The following is a 20,689-nucleotide window of genomic DNA, read 5'->3' on the forward strand; positions in this document are numbered from 1 at the left end:
AAACCTATCCTTTTACAGTATATGCTTGGGTCCAATGAGACTTCTGAACATGTTTCTTACCTGCTGGAATCTGATGTCAATGTCGAAGGTGATGGGTTCACGTGGATTACAGATGACCAGAGAGGAGTACTCCTGATTAGGTGCACTGCTACATGGGATCAGCTTCACCGTGTATGTCCCAGAATAATCGCGAACCTAATAGATTTCAACACAGAGTGTTAGGCTTAATAAAACAGAGAAAACATATAGTCTATATAGACTATTTACAAAGGATGAAATAAAGACCAGGAACCAACAACAGACATGATGAAAGTCATTTGCTCCAAGAATGGGCAACATCCCACATCCAATGAATTGCCTTTGGCTCATTCACACACGGGGAATCCAACATGGATCCACATTACACCGTTCTGCTTTGCAGTGTAGTTCTGTGTGCAACTGATACAAGCCAAAGCAACTCTCTGACTGATACTTTCCACAGCTAAAGGTCAACATTTCTTGGTAAAGGAACATTCTGTCTAGTAATGATCCATATTAGTTCTGGTTCACGTCAGTGATCAACACAACATGCACTAGTCTCATTAGGCCCTGGGGACCCCATCCCTCTGGGACCTATGTACTATAAAGGGGGAGGGGAGCATGTGGCCCCCCTCCCCGTGCCTTATTAGGCCCTGAGGACCCCATCCACCACGATAATATTTTTTTTTAAAGGGAAGGCGGACCACCTGGACCCACTTTTGTTGCCTAATCAGAGCCTGGGGACCTCCCCCCAGAGCTGTATCACTTTTAATGAGGAGGGAACATGAAAACCCCCTCCCGAAGCCTATCATGGACCCGGGTACCCTAGCTCCCTGGGCCTGCATTAATTAAAGGTGGGTGCCATTGTGCCCAACCACGGCACCCACCATGCACAACGTTGGGCACTATGGGAGGAGCCCCAGGGCAACTGCATCCTCAGTTGGCTCTACGAATGCTGCAGGAGCCAGCATTGCTCCCACCCGGAGGAAGCAGCTACTTATATACCAGACCTCAAGTCCACTCCCAGCCAGCAATAGCATTTTTAAAGCTCCCACCAACTGGGAGTAGCCTTTGTGTTTGCTTTCGTTTGGTGGGAGCAAACACAAGTTTCCCTGCCCATGCCGATGCGAGCAGGGAAACTATTGTGGACCAGGGGTGGGCTCCCCGGGGCCAGTATATGAGCCAGCCCAGTGGATGGGGCCCCGTTGCCATTAATGGCTCAGGTAGAGAGGGGTCAGCGTGACCTCCCTCCCCTTAAATAATACAGTGGGCTCTAGGGGATTAGGTTAGTGAGGCCTAATACGACTCAGGGAAGGGGGGCTGAGTGCCTCTCTCCCCTAATTAATTAAATTGGGCTTTGTGGGATGGGGTCCCCAGGGCCAAAAGTGGCTCTGGGAGAGGGGTCGTGAGCCCCCTCCCCTTAAAAATACTTTAGGCCTCGGGAGATGGGTGCACTGGGGCTGAAAACGGCCTGGGGAGGGGGGCTACGTGCCCCCTCCTCCCCAAAATATGCATGCATTGTCACCCTGGGCCGTGCCCACCCCAGAGAGTTTTTAAAAGAACCGCAGGATCCTGCGCCTTTTAAAAAAACCTTTTTTGGTTCCAGGTGGGGTCCCTGTAGGGCCCCACCACCTGGCGTAGGGGTCAGGGTATCTCTACCCTGCCCCTTATGTGTTTTTTTTTTTTATTCTAGGACTCTGGATTGAGTCGTAAGATGGCTGCCACCACTTCCTGGTTATATAAAACTTCTCAAATAAATAAAGGTGGTGGCAGCCAATCAGATCTCAGTTAGAGATCTGTTGGATCCACGGAGGCTTCGCAATCCTAGATAGACAAAGATTCTAAGCATTCATTGTTCAAAAACTACTAAACAAATGTACTCCAAATCACAAATAGCACTCTTTCTGGACCAAGATCTGGCTTTCTGCCAAATTGGGTGTAAATCCGATCAGCTGTTTGGGCTGTAGCTGTGTCTAAAGTTCCTATGGAAAAATGAATGGGAAAACTGTGTTTTGGGACCCCCCTTTTTTCTCTGCCCCTATTTGACAGATCCCCTTGAAACTTTTCACGTGCAAACTAGTCAAACAGTAGCACTTTTCTGGACATTTTCGTTGAGATTCGTCATACTGGGATAAAGTTAGTAGCAACACAAAAAATGCATTTCTTATGGAAATACGATCCTAACTATAACTACCAAGTGGAGACTGGCACTAGGTAATATATATATGTATATATATATATATATATATATATATATATAGCGCAACAACAGTCATACAGAAATGATACACCAATAATGTTTCTAGTAATACAACTTTCACTGAGACAAACACATATATGCAATGGGAATCCACTAATAGTTATAAATTAAAGGCCATAAATGCCATCTTTGGATTAAGTTGAATCGAACATGTAAATAGCTGAAATACTTTGAAACTATAAGTACCAGAATGCATCTCTCTGGTTGTTTGTAAAGTTACACTATTTAAGGGTGAAACAAAAAACGGACTCACGATACAGTGACAAAGAACATTTCTTGTTCAGAAGAAGGCTCTTTGCAAAGGTTTATTGCTTTATTTGGGTGTCAGACATACTAATGAGGTGAACCCTTTGCTCAGATAGTGTTAACATGTGTAGCAAATTACGAAATAATGAGGTAATGCTATTACAAAAGGGGCTGAATTATGCTGCATAACTTGCCTTTCCATGCCACATAATTTAGCAAAGCCTACCACATAACTCCTCCTCCACATAATTCCAGTGGTCGGATTATTGGTTATCAGCAGAGCGTACTAAAACTGGACCTTCATGGTACTACAAAAACAGTTGGCTGAATCTTTTTATGAACGTAAAGTCACATTTTAAGAATGATAAATGTGTATTTGTACTCGTGAAACAACTATCTGTTCAGTTAAGTTAAACTCACATGTGCAAATATCTTTGAGCATAAGTCCCTGAATTTAGATTGCAAATGTTCCCTTGTACATCAGTGCACATGCTGCAGAAACCCACAATAAACAACCTTCGCAGAATTCCTATTCATTTTCTCGATTTACAACATAATCTGCAGTTTTTAAATGATCAAGGTATACCGAGGAATGTATTTAAGTTCGATGAAGCCCCTGCTTTTCAGCACCCTCTTGCTTACACAAAACCAAACTACATGCTTATAAATATTTCAAAAAGAAGTAAAGTACGGACGACCCTTCCCCGCCGCTCCCCCCCACCGCAAACCTACAGCAAAGTCCGAGATGAAGGTCCACTGCTGCACGGGCTGGTTGAAGGTCGGTTCGCTTCGCACAAGGCTCAATGTGAACGTGAGACCGGGGTGATCCGCAGACATCACCATCGACGACAGCGAGGTCCCTGGGGCGGAAAGGAAGGAGTACAGTACATGAGAGAAGGCATCAGCATCAGTCAACGCTCGCGGGCGCGAGACAACAATGAGAGGGAAAGAACCGGGGCATATTTACTAGAAACTGGCAGAGCGCTGTGTCACGTCAAAATTAGTAACACCGCGTTCTATCAGTTTCAAAACGCAGGGATGCACCGTATTTACATGAATGAGGCACACCCCTGCATTTCTCCTTGTGCTTAAGAAGCTGCCTACACATGGGAAGAGCAAATTAGGAGGAGGAATTAAACATTCGCCTGCTTAAGACCAGGGGGCATATGTACATCAGAATGGTGAAGCGATGTGTTACAGTACAATTGGCCGAGCTCCGACATTCTGGAAATACAGGGTTGCGCCGTATTTACAATAATACGGCACACCCCTGCATTTCCACTAGCGGTGGTGCTACATTTAGTTGCCCGAGTGCCAAAGCAAGCAACCTTGCATCATAGTGCAATGGTGCCTGTGTTGCAGGGAATGATTGTTCATGTGCAGGAAGGTGTTCCTTCATGCACATAAACAATCAATAATGGTGATTTGTAAATTCTATGTGTGCTGCAGAATTTAGCACATATAGAAGTTGCAACTCATCAATTTTCTAATGATTGTTCATGTGCAGGAAGGTGTTCCTTCATGCACATGAACAGTCACTAATGGTGATTAGCAGAATGCAGCGCACATAGAAACAGCAAAAACAAGGAGAAATCAATAATTTCTCCGTGTTGCGCCAGGTTGTGAACAGGTTTTCCCTGGTCATACTTTTGGCACAGCCCCATACCTTGTAAATATGGGGCAGTGTCAAAAAGCAATTGGTATTGGTGTGGAACACCCCCTGCAACACCCTCCTCAGATTTACCAGACTGAGGCAGCACCCAAAACTAATGCTAATGAATACATGGTCTTATTGTGGCTATAAGAGGAGAAATTACTAATTTCACCTCGTATTTTGCTCTCTGCAGCACACATGGAAAGAGCAAATTGCATTTAATGATTGTTTATGTGCAGGAAGGTGTCCCCTGCAACATGGTGGCAGCGGTGACTGTGCTTGAACTATGCAGCTTTTATAGTGCTGGGGAAACACAGGGTTATGCCTTATTCTTGTGAATCCCTGTGTTTTAAAAATGTCGGAGAGCAGTGTTGCCAAATTAGGTGCAACACTGCGCTCCAACACGTATAAGAAGTAAATATGCCCCCAAGTTACCAAGGCCGGCCTCTCCGCTCCAGTCTGTCCTACACACACTTTACTCTCTGAGAGAACTGGCGCAGCCTACGCAGAGGGTATCCGGACCTGTCGACCCCACAAACATCAGATATTTAAAAGAGCTTTCACTCACAAAACTTAGCAGTGAGAACACTGGATTTCATTCTGTCCATGCAAAATCATTGTTAAATGTGCTCTCAGCATTTTACAACACTCTTATCCATTTTTTGTTGTTTAAAGTGATATGGCTTTAATGTACTAAAAATTGTACTAATACAACATTACAGCATGGAAAAGTCATGCAAATAGCTTTTAATAAAGAGCCCCATTTAAAAGGTTTAGCGCAGGGCAGTGCCACAAGGAATCTTGCTGCGCTGCCCTGCATCAAATGAAAAGGGCAGGAATGCGCTGTATCTGTGCGATACAGCAGATTCCTGTCCTTTTCCCCTCTGCTGGTGCACAATGGGGCTGCCATGTGCCAACGCAGGCACCCTTGCGCCATGGTGCAAGGGTGTCTGCGTTACAGGGGTGATTGTTATTGTGCAGGAAGAGACACCTTCCTTCAGAAAAATAATCACAGGAGGAGTTTTCCTCTTTCTATGTTTGCTGCAGAATGCGGCACACAAAAGAAAGAGGAAAGAATTCGGAGAAAACAGGATATTTCTCCTTATTGCGCCTCCCTAATGACAGGCGTTAGAATCTCACGCATTCCAGAGTTTACGATTCCTCGTATCTCTGGGAATGCTTCAGATTCCATGGGTGTTGCTTAGGAACACCCACAGCAACACCCACGGAACGCCCCTTTCACACGATGTTCTGCGTGAAAGAGAAACATATTTACAAGGTAACGAAAAGTCACGCAGGGTGACTTTACGTGGCCTTGTAAATATGGGCCAGCCCAATTTCACCGCTGGTGTGTCAATAAAAGAGATGCATCGGCAGTGCAATGTGCTTGTAAATAAGCCACATAGGGCTAGATGTAGGTAATTCCCATTTACAGACTCTTAAATACCGAATTTTACCGAATCAGTATTTAAGAGTCTGTAAATGGGAAGGGGGCAGATTTAGGTAATTCCGAATTTAGGAATACCGAATCTGTAAGATTCGGTATTTACCGATTCGGTAAATACCGAATCGGTATTGCCCATTGATTCCTATGGGCCTTGAAGCCCATAGGAATCAATGAGAAATACCGATTCGGTATTTACCGAATCGGTAAATACCGAATCCTGCAAGGGTGCAGGGGGTGTCACTTTGACACCCTCTAGCACCCCAAGTACAGGCTTGTGTGACATGGGCACACATACATGCCCTAAGGGCATGTCTGTGTGTCACATGGCACAGGTGTGAATGCACAGGTGTGCATGCAGAGATGTGCATGCACACCTGAATTCGGTATTTTACCACACAATAGGATTGTGTGGTAAAATACAGACTCTTAAGGGCCTGTGGCACTCTTAGGAGTGTCAGCTACATATGGATTTACCGATTCGGTAAATATACCGATTCGGTATTTTGCCGAATCGGTAAAATTACTGAATCGGTAAAATTACCGATTCGGTAGGCCCCCTACATCTGAAAAGCCTAATACCGGTCGGAAACGGCCGAAATCGGCCGTTTCCGACCGGTATGAGGGCTCCTATATCTGGCCCTTAGTTTGCAAAAATAATTCTATTAGCAGGTGCTGTAGCGTTATTACAGCTTCATTCTTTTATCACACATCATTTACTGTAAAAAAGGATATTGAGGAGAAACTGACAGCATCATGCACAAAGGGATGGATTTACTGTCTTTAAGTTTTATAAAATTGGAACTGTTTACTACATCTTTTTTTAGATCTGAGTTCTGACAGTCTAGCTGTATAACAGACCTTTTGCTAATGATATATATAGAGTAGGCTTTGGGTACGCCCCTTTCAAACATTGCCTTTCTTCGTTCAACCTCTTTCAGCCACAAGCTTTAAACTTTATTAGTCGCTTCTCAGCCCAGTTTAATATTCATCTCTCACCCAATACTTTAGGCATTTAGATGTATCCTCCTGCCTCCATTCGAGTGTTTGCACTGAACTGCATCAACGATTAATTTACAACTATGGCCTTTTCTGTTCCTTTCTGCCAGATCCCTCTATCTAATGTGCTAATAGAGCATTCATTAATACATTCAACCCAGACCTATAGGCTTTGCCAACGCATGTTCGTTTTTGCTCTAGATCTGATGAATTTACCTTTGGTCATCAGAAATGAGTGCTGGTGCCCACCACCTACAGCCACCGTCACAATAAAGTCCTGGATTGTTTATATTAGACTTGACAGATCTGTGTATTGTTTTAGGAATTGAACACTTTTTAAACATTTTTATTATTTTTTTTATATAGCGCGAACTCGACCCGAAGGTATTGGAGCGCTTTACATGAGCACCGTATTTACATTACACATTCAGGCACGGGGAGATGTGATTTGCCCAGAATCACAGGATGTGGACGCGACCCCGAGGCTCGAAACCTGGTTTCCAGCACCAAATTCGGCAGTCTAGCCGACGGATCACATCCTCTTGTGCCTAGTGGTTAGGGCTCACACACCTAATTATAAAACATAAGTATGGTGCTTCCCTAACCTTGCCACACCAACTCATAAAAGCATCAAAAAGTGCAAAGTGCCCAACAATACCTCTAGAAATAAACTACAAGTACATCTAAAAGTAGCCAATGCAGAAGAGATTTGTTTTACCTGGGTGTGACATTACAAACTGTCCACGAAACCTGATCTCTGTTTTGAAGTTCACCACCAGCCGCCCCTCTTCGTTGATCCGCATGCTGGTTGGGTAGAGGGATCCTGAAAAGCAAGAAGTGAAAAAGTAAAGCTGCTTAATTTGTGTACTGGTGACAAAGTGATACAGCAAACCCTGCCAGAGGAGGGTGTATGTGCAACACAGATTTAAAGTGTTGCCTATGCAAGAACTTTAAATTGCTTATAAATGTACGTGCCTAGTCATAGGAGGTGTTAAAAATAGCGACTTTATATATGTGTTTATACTGTTACAAAATGTTTCCCCACAATGGTATAATATTGTGAGTGACTCAATCTCACTTAACCGCATCGCTGCGGAGGTTATTTTTCCGCTACGCGGCTTTTTTCTAAAAGCCGCGTTAGATGACGAGCTCAGCTCGTCATCCGCACACGACCACCGAGCTCGTCATCAGCATCGAAGGGGTTAAGGGGTAGAGTGTGGATGTCGCAGACTGGGGTCTCCTTGGAAAGTATGATAATAGTTATAAACTCGAAAGTTTTTTGGCATTCTCAAACTTTTCCCTGATTCATTCTCATGGAACTAGCTGTAGATGTACTCCTGCCTTCAACAGGAGTATATCTCTTTCCAGTGTGGAAAGAGGAAGACAATGCGCTCCAAAACGATACTGAACTGTAGGAGTTGCAAAAAGACATGCCCATGGATATAAAAATTGCCACTGAAAATGTGCAGACATTTCCCCATGCACAATTGATATTATGTAATATTGCACATGCAGAAGTGCCTCCTCATAGATGCAACTGCGAATTCACAAACGTGTCCCAGGAGAATGTCTGGAAATGTGAGACTGTCACAGATGTCCAATCGTAACCTTGGACATCTTTGGGAATTCACAAAATGAGTAAATCTACACCTATGTGAGGTTGTCCATTTACTATTTCTTTCCAGATTGTACCGTACAGTTTGGGATAGACATGCTACTATTTATCACCCCACAAAGAACGGTTGCAAATTTAGGGAGTTCTTGAATTTACTACAGAGCCCTTCACAATCTTCAGTGCCTCTAGCACAGAATACCTCCTGCACACTTCAGGATGCAGGGGCCTCATTTATGAAAAGTGGCGCATCGCTGCGTGAAAACAGCGATGCGTCACTTTTCACTGCGCACTCCTTACGACATTCCTGATGCGTCATATTTAATGTATGATGCATCATGTCGCAAGGAGTTACAGATACGTCAGTATTTCTGACGTATCTGTAAGCGCAAAAGTGACGCATTGCTGGAGTGTGTCACAAACGTGACGCAACTCCAGCAATGCGTCCTTTCACATGGGGAAAGCCCCATGTGAAAGGGCTTGCGTCAGTCTTACGCCTGCTGTGAGGCAGGCGCAAGATTTTGACGCAACAGCGTCCTAAAAGTGACGCAGTGAAATCTCATAGATTTCACTGCGTCACTTTTACGAGGCTTTTTGCGGGGGAACGCCCCCTCTGCATACATTATACCTGACGCAGGTATAATGTGGCGCAGGGGTTTAAAAAGTGACGCATCTACCTAGATGCGTCACTTTTTAAATATGGCGCAACGAGGCGCATTTTTTACACCGCTGGTGCGTCACAAAAAGTGACGCACCGGCGGCTCAAAACTGACGCAAGGCCTTCATAAATAAGGCCCCAGGATTCCAGCACGTGCCAGGCATCAGTATACGCATTAGTGTGGTGAGAACAGATACTTATGGGGGGAGATCACCCCTCTGTACCAACAAATACATATGAATGGATGGAAGGCGTCTCTTAAAAGAAACTGTACTTGTGCATGGGCAGACTGCAAAAAACATTTTGAAAACCAGTGAACACCTTCAAACGGGGCATCCTAAAGACGTTTGTGTGATTGTTACACTAGCCTGTGAGTGCAGGAGGGAGTTCACAGCTTGCCCTCAGTTGCTTTGTCCACTACCAAGCCTACGAATTTCTGAAGAGGTTTGCTTCTTTTGTGGTTGTCTAACTTTCTCCCTTCTGTCCTGCAGAAATGGTATATTTCTATTCTTATTTTTTTCTTATTTGTGGTTTAAATACCACAGTGTGCTGGTAACTCGTAGTATCACTGTCTGACATCTGTGTTTGCCCATCTAAAGACACGTCTTCCAGAACTGAATACACTACAGATTCACCATTAGTATTTTGTGTGATCAAAGTTGCAACATTTTCTTGCAATCTCCCTGAAGTTCTATGGAAAACTTTACAAAGGTTGCAAACGTTTTTGCGATTAGCCCTTTATTCATGAAGATCATGACTTTTGCAAAAAAATACGACCTGCATATCTTAATTTAACATCAACAAAATAATCTTCTGTAAAATATACTTTGCAGGAACAATTTATGTGCAACATGTTACACCATGCATAGTAAACACCCAGAAAATATCAACTAGCTGAGAAGATTTCGGCAAAGTTTAGCCATAGGGCATCGAAAGACTTTGCAAAAGCTAAGTTTACAGAAAAATATTCTGCGTACAGTTTACAGCTTGTATGTTTTGAATAGAGTAAACATTATCTTACAAGGTGGGGAAAATTATAGCAGTCTCAGGCAAAGTTAAACGGGGACATCTCGCCTAAACTGCAATCTTTGAAAAGGTAAAATCAGGAAGTCTGCAAAACTTTTCTGTAGACTTTTGCATTCTTAAATTCTAACTCTTGATTCAGGAAAATCAAGCTGTCAAATAATCACATATATTCATTCTATACACTTACAGTAAAAGCAGCTCATAACTGACTATTAATTGGGAATAGAAAATTGAAACTTGGAGCACATGGTGGAGCTTATTACCAAGCAGATCAAATTATTTAAAAATGAAAAGAGCCACAGCAAGTGTCTTGATGGATCGTTTTAGAAACATACCTTGCAGCTCTGACTCTGGTGGGCTGCCAATGCCGTCATTCCACAGGATGGCTGTGTCGTACACAAAAGTGAGTCTTAACTCAGACTGCAGGTCAAAGTGCTGCCAGCCGCCCACGGCGGCAGGAGAGTGGAAGACGTACGAGACGTAGAGCGGAACACGCAAGGTGACATAGGACTGCACAAGATTCAACACCTGCAAGTCAAGCGGCAACACATTAGTCTTCAGGGCCGGACAGGCCTTTGATTCCACAAGGCATTTCCCCGGTGGGCTGCACAGCGGCGGCTCGCGATGCAGTGTGAGCAAGGTAAATTGTTTTATTTACTTAATTACTTACCTTACTCCTGTTCGTCGTATGTCGGACTCCACTATCCCCCCCCCCCCTGCTCCCCCGCCCCCCACGTCCCGCCCCGCAGCACTCCTTCGGCGTGCGGTCACTGGGGCTGGAGCGCGTGGTGATTTTTTTGTCACTTTCCACAACTCCTTGAAGTCAATTGCAGCGGGCAGAGGGGAGGTTTCAAGAGAGAAAGAAAGAGAGGGTGGACGTGGGAAAGTAGAGAAAAAGCGATCAGAGGGGGAGAACAGAGAGAGGAGAGAAGCAGAGAGAGAACGGATAGAATGGAAAGGGATAGAATAGCAGGGAGATGAGGGAAACAGGTGTTTTCCTGAGCATTTTTGCCAGAGCTGCTTTTGGCTCCCCTGTCCAGACCTTTTAGTCTTTCAAAGGTATGGATACAGTGACCCACCTTTAACTGCCAAGCGAGCACCAAGAGAGTTTATGTGTGACTGAAGGACACTTCTTCAAAAAATATCCTACTGGGTTATTTAAAAAAAAATAAAGCTAATTTTCGGATTTTGGAACATTCTATGTTGCCAACCAATTGTTTTCACAGCCCACTACTAAGCCTCATTTTCTCCTTTTACTCCTCTATTCATTATGAATTGTATATGGCAGCAAGCCTGGATTTCTCTGTACTGACATTATGGGGGTTCACCCTTTTAAATAAAAAGCAGTGGCATCTGCCTTAGATGCACATAAAAAAAACCAATAACATACTGTTTCAAAATCTAAACCCAAACAAAATCTAATTTGTACATTTCTGTCATTATTATTCCAAACTCAACTTGAGCCCTTCTCACGTTACACAAACTGAGTGGCATATTTACTAATGTTTTACGCAACTCGGGGGCCGCAAGCAAAGTTGCTGCACTGCGAGAAAATGGAGAGAGCAGTAATGTGCCATAATTACTAAGATATGACGCACGTCGGCTCCCATGTAGCGCTGGTGCACTGTGTGTTGCCTAGCGCCAATGCAGGCACTCTTGCGCCATGCTGCAAGGGGGCCTGGGTTACGGACAGGGTTGTTTTTGTGCAGGAAGGATCACCTTCCTGCACAGAACCAATCTAAAGAGGCATTTTAATCTTTCAATGCATGATGCAGAGTGCATCACGAATAGAAAGAGGAAATAACAAAGGGAGAAAAAAAATTCTCCTTGTTACCCCATCCTTTGGGAGGCGTACAGATCTAATGCAATCTCAGGTATACAAACCTTTGTAAATCTGAAATTGTGTCAAATCCATGGGTGGAGGCACTGAAACACCCATGCTCCACCCAAGAAACGCCTACCAGTACAAAATGTAACACAACATAGCGCAAGCCACTGCGTTGCGTTACATTTCTTTACAAAATTACGCAGGGCAGCACAAAAGCCCCTTGCATGGCTTTCTAAATCTTACTAAAGACTTTGGGGCCTATTTACAATAGAAGGGACGGAGCGCGGCATTAGCCTTCTTGATAAAGCCGCTCTCCGCCAATTCTGAAATGCAGGGTTGCACCCTATTTAGAACAATATGGTGCAGCCCTGCATTTCCCACTGCGCTGGTGCTAAATGTAGCTGCCTAGCACCAACTCAGGCCCCCTTGCACCATAGTGCAAGGGTGTCTGTGTTGCAGGGGAATATTGTTTATGTGTCCCTTACTGCCCATAAACAATCTTTAAATGGCGTTCTGTTACTTCTAAATGTGCTGCTTAGTGCAGCACACATAGAAGTTACAAACGTAATTTTTTAAATGATTGTTTATGTGCAGGAAGGGACACCTTCATGCACATAAACAATCAATGGCGTTTTGCTGTTCCTATTTTTGCTGCACAACAATAGCACACATGGAAACAGCAACAACGAGGAGAAATTAAACATTTCTCCTTGTTGCGCCAGGGTAAAACCAGGTTTTCCCTTATCTTAATTTTGGCGCTGCCCCATATTTACGTTGCCCCTGTAAATATGGAGCAGCGTCAAAATCAATGGGTAATGCAGTGGAACCCTCCCCTTTCACGCTAAGTATCGAGTGAAAGGGTGCCTTATTTACAAGGCACAATAGACCAAAAGATATGCCAGAACTGATATATAAATTCAACATTAAATTTTGCTCATAGGTTAGAAAAACTCATTCCAACCTGAGATCTTGCTAATAAATAGCGATTTATTCAGTCAATTTAAGAGAAATTATTTCAGACAAATTGTTACATTTTATACAATACTACACCAATATTTCATACAACAATCATTCAACTAGTCATCCATATCACACACATACAAAATCAGACATCCATATGTACACAGAATTAAGGAGTTGTCACAGGGAAAAAGAACGAAATTGAGGAAGAAAGGGACAAAGGCTGCTCAAACAATACACATCTGTAATATACCATCTATCTATACATATATATACAATAGGAAAATAATCATGAACAACTTAAATGATGTCACACACTTTATATACACAGATTAGAGTATTCAAGTTAGCACTTGTTTGAATTTTTCACTTTAGAGAGAGCAGCACTTTGCGGGGGGGCCTACGCGTTTCGAGTCCAATACAATGAGGGGACTCTCATCAGGGCCAAAGGAATTATCTGGAAAGAAAAATATATCTCCATGTCAGGATTATGCTCGAGACCTTTTAAGACACTTTTCAGCATAAAGACCAATTCTCTCACGCAGCTTACCCTGCTGGTCTGCAAGGCCACTTGACAGGTGAAGAATGCAGGGATGCGGTCGGTAGCGCTCACTATAGAAATTAGCGGTGTCACACTAAGGAGTGAAGGGCAGCAATTAGCCTCCAGTGTTCAGACTAGGCAGTAACAGGTTAGAATGTACTGAAGGGAACAGGTTCTTACCTCGCTCAATCAAGGCGGACCGGGGACGAGGTGGTTCTCTACAGTCTTGATCAATAAATAGATACGGACGAGGTCTGGGGGGCCTTAAGGGAACAGACAAGCGGCAGAGTGTAAGAGTCCAAAAACCACCCTGGTGAACTGGCACCCGCATTAAATCGAACAGGGTCAATGAGAAAAGATCACCTGTACAAAGTCGGCCTTTAGACTCAAAGGGCAGACGTCCCACACGAATTTTGACGAATGCTGATTAGTAATCCAGGCTCCGGCAATAGAGCCACAAAGCATTAGTCACAAAAAGCCCTCACTCAGACTGACTCAAGAATTGCTGAACGTCGCGTTTGGGACACAATAGCAACGCACCTACTGGAAGGAGTCTCCTCGTCTCGTTTCGGCGTCTCCTGAGCGCTGATCCTTCGCGCATGCGCTATGGATAGCTAGCCCGGAGGAGTGTCCGTTAATGTAGCAAAGTCCGCGAGGGACGCTAATCTGTAGCGCGTGGGCGCTGGAATGGTGGAAGACCGGGTAGCAGTGTTAGGAAACCGGCGCATGCGTCCTGCATTCCATAGACTGTTTACTGGTGGGACACCAGGAACTAGTGTCAGTCTCTAATTCCTACACAATTTAAAGGCGGACCAATGAAGCCATATACAGGACAGGAAGTGGACCAGATAATTCAGAGTTTATAAATCTCTGATAGTTCATTGAGGCCAGTGACGGCCGTGTTGAACTTTACAATTAAGAGTGCCTCCCTTTTGGAGAGTCTGGCATCCCAGTCTCCTCCTCTGGGGTCGCGCTCTACCTTGGAAATTATGGTCCATTGCAGGTCCTTAATTTGATGGGACAATCTGTTCCAATGGTTTACCAGTGGAGCTGTTTCAACCCGATTTTTTAATCTGGATTTATGTTGCGAAATCCTTTGTCGGACCTCCTGGTTTGTTTTTCCGATATACAGGAGTCCACAAGGGCACACGATTCCGTACACCACGTATTTTGATTTACAATTGCTGTGGGTATCGTGTTTCCATGAGATGCCTCTGTGCTGGAACAGAGATCCCTCTATTGTAGACTCGCAGCATACACATGTGCCACATTTGTGGTGCCCTGTGATCGGATTTAGCCCCATCATTTGTCTGATGGTGGGAGGTGCTTGTCTGGGAGTGGCTGCTCTTACTACAAAATTGGCGATGCTCTTATCTTTCTTGAACGCAAAAAGCGGGGGTTCCTTTAAGCATTCTTCAAGATTCTTCACGAGGTGCCAGTTTTGATTTATCACTTTTTTTAACTGATTGGCATTAGGACAGAACGTAGTGACGCACACCTGACGTTTTAACTGTGGCTTAATGCGTCGTTCCAGGAGGGTCTCCCTTGGAGTCCACCGTGCCCTTTTCATACAGTTGGAAACCAATTTTTTAGGGTATCCACGATCGCATAACTTTTTCACTAGGTTGTTGGCATGATACTTATAATCATCATTCATGGCACAATTCCTTCGGATGCGAAGGAATTGCCCCAGTGGTAGGTTCTCTCGTAGACTCCTCGGGTGGTTGCTTGAGAACAGAAGGGCTTTATTCCTGTCTGTTGGTTTAACGAAGAGCGATGTGGATAATTTTCCTTCATTAGGAAAGACTTCCACATCCAAGAAGGATATTTTTTCTCTTGATGAGGATATGCTGAATTTGATATCCACTGTCCTTGCGTTTAGCCAGTTATAAAAGCATTCCAGTTCGTCCTCAGTGCCCTTCCACACCATAAAAACATCGTCGATGAAGCATAGCCACGCTCCAATGAGATCTTTAAAGGGGTTATTGTTGTAAATGAAAGTCTCCTCGTAGAGAGCCATAAAAAGAACAGCCAATTCAGGGGCGAAGGGACACCCCATCGCTACTACTTTTATCTGGAAATAAAAATCATTCCCAAAACAAAAATAATTCTTTTTTAGGGCAAAGGATGCCAGATCAATCAAGAATTTGGTTGGTACCTGTACTGGTTGAGTTCTTAGCTCCAGGAAATATGTAAGGACTGCTATGGCTTCATCACATCCAAGGTGACCAGGGTGTCCCTGCCCTTACAGAATTCTATGGACTCAAGTTTATTGATGAAGTCCGTCGTGTCCTGTAGGTACGATTTTACTAGGCTCATGAATTCTTTCAGGAACACGTCGACATATTTGGCAACGGGCTCGAGTAATGAATCACAGCCTGCTACAATTGGTCTCCCGGGGGGTTTGTTTGCGTCTTTGTGTACCTTTGGCAAGATATAAAATAAAGGTATCTTAGGATGTTTTTTCTGTAAGAATTCCAGTTCTTTGGGGCCTACAAAGCCTTGGTCATAGCCTTCCCTGATAATCGAGAACAAATGATTCTGTAATTCAGATGTGGGATCTTTCTGAATTTTCTTATAGCATTCCTGGTCGTTTAATTGTCTCAGGACTTCCTCGTTATAGCTGATAGTGTCCCAGACCACTATAGCCCCGCCCTTATCGGCTTGCTTTATGGTGATAGTGGGATCATTCCTTAAATCTATAAGAGCTTTCTTCTCTTCTTGTGAGGTGTTGAATTTGACATATGTTTTCTGCGATTCCATGGCAGAAATTGCAGACAATACAGTTTTTTCAAAAACTAATATCTCCTTTGGGATTTTATGCCCAGGCGGGCAAAAAGCGGATTTATTCCGGAGCCCCGTGACTTCAGGAGTGGCAGCATTGGGATTATCCGCAAAGAAAGTTGCAAGTCTTAATTTGCGGCAAAACTCAATAAACTCAGTTTTCATTCGGGTAAAGTCAGTGCGTTTCGATGGTACAAAAGAGAGTCCCTTGGAAAGGACACTCTCTTCTGCTGCAGTGAGTACTTTAGGTGAGAGGTTAAAAATGGGTGACACTACTGGTTTTGATAGTGCTGACGCCGGGTTTTCATTTCCCATTGTACTTTCGCCCTCGGGCGTGTTTGGCCTCTCCCTAAAAAAGGATTTTGAGCATTGGTCTGTTGCTGCTGGTTCCGATTCCATTTTCGGTTCCTATTCGGTCCGCTACTGCTATTGTTCCCACTATTGTCACTTTCACCACCTGACGAAGAAGTATCTGAGAAAGTTATAAACTGATTACGTGATCTGCCACGGTTCCCTGATAGGAAGCGCCTCGAATCAGGTTTGGTATAAAAATCAGTTTGTAAAAAGGGGTACACGTTTTCGAGGGAAAAGTTCTTTTTGTCCTTCTCGAACTGGTTGGTTTTCTGAGTCACACTATAATCTTTGAAGTCTTGTATTTCTTTAGCAACCTTATCTATTAAGGCCTTAGCATCGACTATCGCTGGATTGCCAAGTATCTCAGACTCAAGTTGGGCTATTTGTTCGAGTTCTTGTCTAGAGATTCTAACAGCTGTCTCTACAGTGAGGACCATAAGGTCTCTACTGCATTTGGTTTCTATTTGACTAAAACCTTTTTTGAATATAGGGTCTTCCGTAAAGACGACCGGAATGTTTTTAATTTGGAGACCACCCGGGATCGTACCTTCCCTTAAATGTTGCAAAAGGAAATGACCATGTAGGTCAGTTCTAATTTGTTTTTTTCTCAGCCTAAGTAATTTATCTGTCTCGTTCTGTGAAGTGGCCGAGACACTGAGGGTCACTGAGGAGAAAACCGGTGGATTGCTCAAAAGATCTTTCAAATGGTCTTCAGAAAAGGCTAGAGTATCCTTTTCTGCCATGAAGAACTAGAAATAACACAAAAATAAATTATGACACAAAAAGGGTTAGAGCTAAGAAAAAGGGCTGCGTTTTTAGTCGGACCTAGGATCCAAGTGTACCTATAGTCCGTGGAAGGACAGGGAATTAATTCACCTTGTTCACAAGAGTTGTGACAGGCAGTGAAACTTCGCGAGAAATATCCCGCTAAGAACTAAGTAAACAACGAAGAGTTGGCTCCTAATCAGTTAGGCTGAGCACTTAAACACAATAGACCAAAAGATATGCCAGAACTGATATATAAATTCAACATTAAATTTTGCTCATAGGTTAGAAAAACTCATTCCAACCTGAGATCTTGCTAATAAATAGCGATTTATTCAGTCAATTTAAGAGAAATTATTTCAGACAAATTGTTACATTTTATACAATACTACACCAATATTTCATACAACAATCATTCAACTAGTCATCCATATCACACACATACAAAATCAGACATCCATATGTACACAGAATTAAGGAGTTGTCACAGGGAAAAAGAACGAAATTGAGGAAGAAAGGGACAAAGGCTGCTCAAACAATACACATCTGTAATATACCATCTATCTATACATATATATACAATAGGAAAATAATCATGAACAACTTAAATGATGTCACACACTTTATATACACAGATTAGAGTATTCAAGTTAGCACTTGTTTGAATTTTTCACTTTAGAGAGAGCAGCACTTTGCGGGGGGGCCTACGCGTTTCGAGTCCAATACAATGAGGGGACTCTCATCAGGGCCAAAGGAATTATCTGGAAAGAAAAATATATCTCCATGTCAGGATTATGCTCGAGACCTTTTAAGACACTTTTCAGCATAAAGACCAATTCTCTCACGCAGCTTACCCTGCTGGTCTGCAAGGCCACTTGACAGGTGAAGAATGCAGGGATGCGGTCGGTAGCGCTCACTATAGAAATTAGCGGTGTCACACTAAGGAGTGAAGGGCAGCAATTAGCCTCCAGTGTTCAGACTAGGCAGTAACAGGTTAGAATGTACTGAAGGGAACAGGTTCTTACCTCGCTCAATCAAGGCGGACCGGGGACGAGGTGGTTCTCTACAGTCTTGATCAATAAATAGATACGGACGAGGTCTGGGGGGCCTTAAGGGAACAGACAAGCGGCAGAGTGTAAGAGTCCAAAAACCACCCTGGTGAACTGGCACCCGCATTAAATCGAACAGGGTCAATGAGAAAAGATCACCTGTACAAAGTCGGCCTTTAGACTCAAAGGGCAGACGTCCCACACGAATTTTGACGAATGCTGATTAGTAATCCAGGCTCCTGCAATAGAGCCACAAAGCATTAGTCACAAAAAGCCCTCACTCAGACTGACTCAAGAATTGCTGAACGTCGCGTTTGGGACACAATAGCAACGCACCTACTGGAAGGAGTCTCCTCGTCTCGTTTCGGCGTCTCCTGAGCGCTGATCCTTCGCGCATGCGCTATGGATAGCTAGCCCGGAGGAGTGTCCGTTAATGTAGCAAAGTCCGCGAGGGACGCTAATCTGTAGCGCGTGGGCGCTGGAATGGTGGAAGACCGGGTAGCAGTGTTAGGAAACCGGCGCATGCGTCCTGCATTCCATAGACTGTTTACTGGTGGGACACCAGGAACTAGTGTCAGTCTCTAATTCCTACACAATTTAAAGGCGGACCAATGAAGCCATATACAGGACAGGAAGTGGACCAGATAATTCAGAGTTTATAAATCTCTGATAGTTCATTGAGGCCAGTGACGGCCGTGTTGAACTTTACAATTAAGAGTGCCTCCCTTTTGGAGAGTCTGGCATCCCAGTCTCCTCCTCTGGGGTCGCGCTCTACCTTGGAAATTATGGTCCATTGCAGGTCCTTAATTTGATGGGACAATCTGTTCCAATGGTTTACCAGTGGAGCTGTTTCAACCCGATTTTTTAATCTGGATTTATGTTGCGAAATCCTTTGTCGGACCTCCTGGTTTGTTTTTCCGATATACAGGAGTCCACAAGGGCACACGATTCCGTACACCACGTATTTTGATTTACAATTGCTGTGGGTATCGTGTTTCCATGAGATGCCTCTGTGCTGGAACAGAGATCCCTCTATTGTAGACTCGCAGCATACACATGTGCCACATTTGTGGTGCCCTGTGATCGGATTTAGCCCCATCCTTTGTCTGATGGTGGGAGGTGCTTGTCTGGGAGTGGCTGCTCTTACTACAAAATTGGCGATGCTCTTATCTTTCTTGAACGCAAAAAGCGGGGGTTCCTTTAAGCATTCTTCAAGATTCTTCACGAGGTGCCAGTTTTGATTTATCACTTTTTTTAACTGATTGGCATTAGGACAGAACGTAGTGACGCACACCTGACGTTTTAACTGTGGCTTAATGCGTCGTTCCAGGAGGGTCTCCCTTGGAGTCCACCGTGCCCTTTTCATACAGTTGGAAACCAATTTTTTAGGGTATCCACGATCGCATAACTTTTTCACTAGGTTGTTGGCATGATACTTATAATCATCATTCATGGCACAATTCCTTCGGATGCGAAGGAATTGCCCCAGTGGTAGGTTCTCTCGTAGACTCCTCGGGTGGTTGCTTGAGAACAGAAGGGCTTTATTCCTGTCTGTTGGTTTAACGAAGAGCGATGTGGATAATTTTCCTTCATTAGGAAAGACTTCCACATCCAAGAAGGATATTTTTTCTCTTGATGAGGATATGCTGAATTTGATATCCACTGTCCTTGCGTTTAGCCAGTTATAAAAGCATTCCAGTTCGTCCTCAGTGCCCTTCCACACCATAAAAACATCGTCGATGAAGCGTAGCCACGCTCCAATGAGATCTTTAAAGGGGTTATTGTTGTAAATGAAAGTCTCCTCGTAGAGAGCCATAAAAAGAACAGCCAATTCAGGGGCGAAGGGACACCCCATCGCTACTCCTTTTATCTGGAAATAAAAATCATTCCCAAAACAAAAATAATTCTTTTTTAGGGCAAAGGATGCCAGATCAATCAAGAATTTGGTTGGTACCTGTACTGGTTGAGTTCTTAGCTCCAGGAAATATGTAAGGACTGCTATGGCTTCATCACATCCAAGGTGACCAGGGTGTCCCTGCCCTTACAGAATTCTATGGACTCAAGTTTATTGATGAAGTCCGTCGTGTCCTGTAGGTACGATTTTACTAGGCTCATGAATTCTTTCAGGAACACGTCGACATATTTGGCAACGGGCTCGAGTAATGAATCACAGCCTGCTACAATTGGTCTCCCGGGGGGTTTGTTTGCGTCTTGTGTACATATTTCCTGGAGCTAAGAACTCAACCAGTACAGGTACCAACCAAATTCTTGATTGATCTGGCATCCTTTGCCCTAAAAAAGAATTATTTTTGTTTTGGGAATGATTTTTATTTCCAGATAAAAGGAGTAGCGATGGGGTGTCCCTTCGCCCCTGAATTGGCTGTTCTTTTTATGGCTCTCTACGAGGAGACTTTCATTTACAACAAAAACCCCTTTAAAGATCTCATTGGAGAGTGGCTACGCTTCATCGACGATGTTTTTATGGTGTGGA

The 20,689-nt window shown here is 43.8% G+C and overlaps 1 protein-coding gene across 1 annotated transcript in view; it reads right to left on the bottom strand.

Annotated features, from left to right (window-relative positions):
• The window catches only part of FREM3 (FRAS1 related extracellular matrix 3), a 229,581-nt gene that overhangs the window by 16,437 nt on the left and 192,455 nt on the right, over window positions 1–20,689 (bottom strand). Inside the window, exons 17-20 of the mRNA XM_086962240.1 lie at window positions 10,253–10,445; window positions 7,340–7,444; window positions 3,257–3,384; window positions 61–195 (exon numbers count right to left, since the gene is read on the bottom strand). Coding sequence (XP_086818366.1) covers window positions 61–195; window positions 3,257–3,384; window positions 7,340–7,444; window positions 10,253–10,445 — 561 coding nt within the window. The remainder of the gene's footprint in view (window positions 1–60; window positions 196–3,256; window positions 3,385–7,339; window positions 7,445–10,252; window positions 10,446–20,689) is intronic.

This window comes from Lissotriton vulgaris, chromosome 3_1 (assembly GCF_964263255.1).
Source record: "Lissotriton vulgaris chromosome 3_1, aLisVul1.2, whole genome shotgun sequence".
In the NCBI taxonomy this organism is placed as follows: domain Eukaryota; kingdom Metazoa; phylum Chordata; class Amphibia; order Caudata; family Salamandridae; genus Lissotriton; species Lissotriton vulgaris.